This window comes from Cyprinodon variegatus, unplaced genomic scaffold (assembly GCF_000732505.1).
Source record: "Cyprinodon variegatus isolate N-32 unplaced genomic scaffold, C_variegatus-1.0 Scaffold270, whole genome shotgun sequence".
NCBI classification, from domain to species: Eukaryota; Metazoa; Chordata; class Actinopteri; order Cyprinodontiformes; family Cyprinodontidae; genus Cyprinodon; species Cyprinodon variegatus.
Genome location: NW_015150723.1, coordinates 418,116 through 421,923, shown reverse-complemented (window position 1 = coordinate 421,923; position 3,808 = coordinate 418,116). Strand labels below are relative to the sequence as shown.

Genomic DNA, 3,808 nt, shown 5'->3' with positions numbered 1-3,808 from the left:
AGCAAACAAAACCAAAAAAAGAAGGGGAAAAAAACGAAAAAAACAAACAAAAAACAACTCCCCACAAAATCTGCTTTTTGCAATTTTGAGTTTTTCTGAGTTCATATGCGTAAAATCTCTCCTGGAACAGAGCGCAACTGCTATATACTGGTAAAGCATATATACCTCGAACTCAAAGCTATTTCTGACATTCTGAATTGAAAAAGCTTCCTGGATGGGAACCGAAACGTCTTCAAACTTGGAAACAAAGTCCAGTGGATTGTAATTTTCTTTTTTCGGAGCGCAACTGCTACTTGAAAACTTGGATATTTGGTGTCTGATATGACTGTAAGCCTAATAATTATGAATCACATATTTATACTTGCGTGTCTCTTCATGCATAGCCTACTTAACTCTAATATTGAATGTTTGAACTCACCTCATTGATGTGTAAGGTAGGCTCAGAGTCCGGGAGTATAACACACTGCACAGGGCTATTAGGAGAAGCAGGTGAGGGCCGGTCCGTTGAACCATCGCTTTACACCTGAGAATGATAATGGAGTCATTTATAAGTTTTTAAGTTTTTCCTTTTCTAAAAAAAAAGCTGTTCAATACCAATAAAAGGTGCAAAAAGAAGGAAAAATATAAAACAAGAAGAGTTTTGACTAATCAAAACAGTTAAACCAACAGAAGCTTTAAATTCGCTCACTTTATGTTAATTTGTACTGATGTTACATAAACGCATCTTAAGCGTAATTACGCACGGTACTGTGAAAGCATAAATGGACGGTTATATATGAAGAATCAATTTCCATGTAAGCTTTTGATTAAAATTCCAGACTTTTACCTAAAAATGTGCTGAGGAACCGTGTGCATACTTAGATTTCTTTGTTTTCTTTTGTTTGTTTGGCTTTTTGGGGCGTAATGATATAGTTCTGATTTATCAAAATATAAGATTTCTAGCGTAGATTAAACTGTTTGATAGGTTGAGTTACTGTTTACTAATAAACTTTAGAGATAATAATTCGGACAAAAAACAACAATAATAATCCTAGATTTAGCGCGCATTTACGCACGGTAGGAACAACAGCGAGCCAATTTGACAAGAAAGCGGAGAAATGTCACACTTTGTCCTGGATATATAGTGTGTCCTTAATCCATTAAGAACATTTCAAATACAGTGAAACCCAACAAGTTATATTAGAAGTATTCTCCAAATTCTCACTTGAGCAAAAGCAGAAAGTGATACATTTTTTCTAGACATAAAAATTCTTACATTTGTTCTGCAGAAAGTTGTTTTCTTCGGGTCTTCAGCTCCTGATCCTTAACAGCTGTTTGTAGAACCACCTCTGCTGATCCAGGCTGCCTCTGTCTGTCTGTTCTTGCTCGCCTTCAGTTCTGCTCCCGTTTTATACACCTGGATGATTCTCGCTTGCAGGAGGGGGGGACATGAGCTTCATCTGCAGCTGGAGACGTCAGAGGGTCAGTGCTTCCGTCATTGGACTGGCTCACGGTCGGAACCAAAGAGGCCATGTGGAGAGATTAGTCGGAAGTTTTACTCTGTGTTTTCCAATTAGTTGTCAGGATAAATTAAAATGTCTTATAGGTTTAAATCAGAATGAATCCACCCTTAATTTAAAGAAGCTGTGACTTGAAGTAATATTTGGAGCAGGGCACAAGAGAGAGGGAAGAAGAGAAGCCAATGTCAAAGTATCTCCAAATCAGCAACTTTACATTTTCATGTAAAATAAGGTATTGGATGGAGTTACGTATTCCATATATGATCAGGTGACATATTTGCATTTGAAACTGTCGCTCTCTGTTGCATTGTCTCTATGCCTGCTCACAAGCCATGCAGTATTATATTCTCTGTATTTTTTACCCTCACCTGCTGTATTATAAGTTTTCACCTTTGGCATATAGATTGTCATCGTACAATTGGTCCGCTCTCGGTAATCACCAACCAATCACTTGAAAAATTTGTAATACATCTTTTAAAATGTCCTTTGTGCTTAGCTAACCGATCTGGTCCCCTGTATTTTATTTTACAGTCACCTAAACCATATTACCAGAGGCAAACTGCTCAGCCTTCCAGATAAAAAAACTCTGGTGTTCAAATTACTTTTTTGGCAATGGGTAAATAAAGTACAGGGCCTGGGTATGAAGACACTTCACAAATATTTTCAAAAGAATGAGTTGTTCTCATGAGCTCAGTGAATTGAAAAACATCATGGTACACCATGCACAAGCACAGAGTGGGGTAGTGGATGAGCTAATTATGCAAAGGTCTCAAAAATTCTTCAAAGTCCATGGCTGCAGGCCTCAGCTTGACTTAGCCCTTTAAAGTCAAGTGTTTCATGTTTGTAATATGGTTTTTTGAGACCTCTGCAGCATCACTGTGATCTTTTTGTTCTTGAAAATTGTTCTTGACTTAAGCAATCAGAAACATGAAGAGAACAGAAAACATAATAAAATATGTATATTATATAATATATAATAATAAATAAACATGAAAAGCGTGAGGCAGAAAACTGTGTTGTAGTCTAGTGGTTTAGACTCATCTGTCTCCGGCGTGTCTCCTAGAGTGGAGGAAATTATTTTGCATAGATAATTTGTTTCTACAGAACAATTTCTGACTATAGTAGCTAAGGCTGCATGATATCTAAAAATCATGCATTCAGCTGACAATATCAGTAGTAATTAAGTTAGATTTTCCAACATCCTACCTCTCATGTGTGCTGCTATGTGTCTCTTTGGCCTTTAGGATGATGGGCATTATAACCAGTGTCATATATTTGCTTCTACTACAGTTTGAATTCCATCAACAACATGATGATCTTATTGTGAGGGAAGGTTTGAACTCAGGACCCTTGGAATATACTTTCCCAGGATTTGTGAAGTCATAACAAACCCTCATATTCATACCATGCAAAAATATTGCAATGCCTGTATACTTTTTCCATGACGCCATCTATGGGCTCATCTTCAAGATAACAATTTAATTCAGCCCTCTTTAAAACCATGTCCATGAGCTAAATTAATAGTGTTGAATCCCTGATGGTGGCATGTTAAAACAATCAAGGAGAGACAATGACTTTTCTTTCCCTGGAAAATGATAGGCACACAAAAAGCCTTCTCACTTTCCCTTGCTCCTTTCTGCAGGAGTCTCTTTTCTGCCATGAATCAAGCACATTTGTACTCAGGTCCTTCTCTCTGTTAATCAGTGAGTGTGTCTTTTATTTGTCAGCATATGGCTTTAGACCTTAAGATGGTGTTGGACATGTTTCTTCCATTAACTGAGATCAGAAAGCATATACTGGTTTCAGAAGGCTCAGAACATTGGATCCAGAATACAAACAGACAGGCCAGGGTTAATTCACAAGCAAGCATTTATTCTCTGCTCAGCGCACAGTGGCTCAACAGCTGTGGCAAGTTCACTGGATCCTCTGGTTAAGAGTTCAATCTGAGCCCAGAGGAAGGATTTGAATCCTGATTGATTGTTTCTCCACAGCATACGGCGGAAGCCGCCTACAGAGTTCCAGGAAAGAAGCAGAAAAGACTGATGAGCAGAAGCCAGTAGACGCGGACGAGCAGAGGAATCCGGAGTGATAATCAAAAGGCAGAAAAGAAGCAGCAGCAGGTTTCCAGGCCAGAAGATCAGAGAGCCAAAAAGGTACTGAAGGAGTATCCAGGGGTCAGGAGACAGGTCCAAGGTCGTTTAGCAGGCAGAAACCAGGAATCTGTCCAAAAAAAAAGATAAGGCAAACAGAGTAGAAACACGGGCAAAACAAAACTCAGAAGTCCAAAGGCAGAAAACTTGTGAGGATCA

General features: G+C 38.6%; 1 protein-coding gene across 1 annotated transcript in view; it reads right to left on the bottom strand.

Annotated features, from left to right (window-relative positions):
- Positions 1-1,363, bottom strand: part of vip (vasoactive intestinal peptide) — a 4,340-nt gene extending 2,977 nt beyond the window's left edge. Inside the window, exons 1-2 of the mRNA XM_015382931.1 lie at positions 1,256-1,363; positions 419-523 (exon numbers count right to left, since the gene is read on the bottom strand). Coding sequence (XP_015238417.1) covers positions 419-523; positions 1,256-1,257 — 107 coding nt within the window. The 5' untranslated portion in view covers positions 1,258-1,363. The remainder of the gene's footprint in view (positions 1-418; positions 524-1,255) is intronic.
- Positions 1,364-3,808: the final 2,445 nt, after the last annotated feature.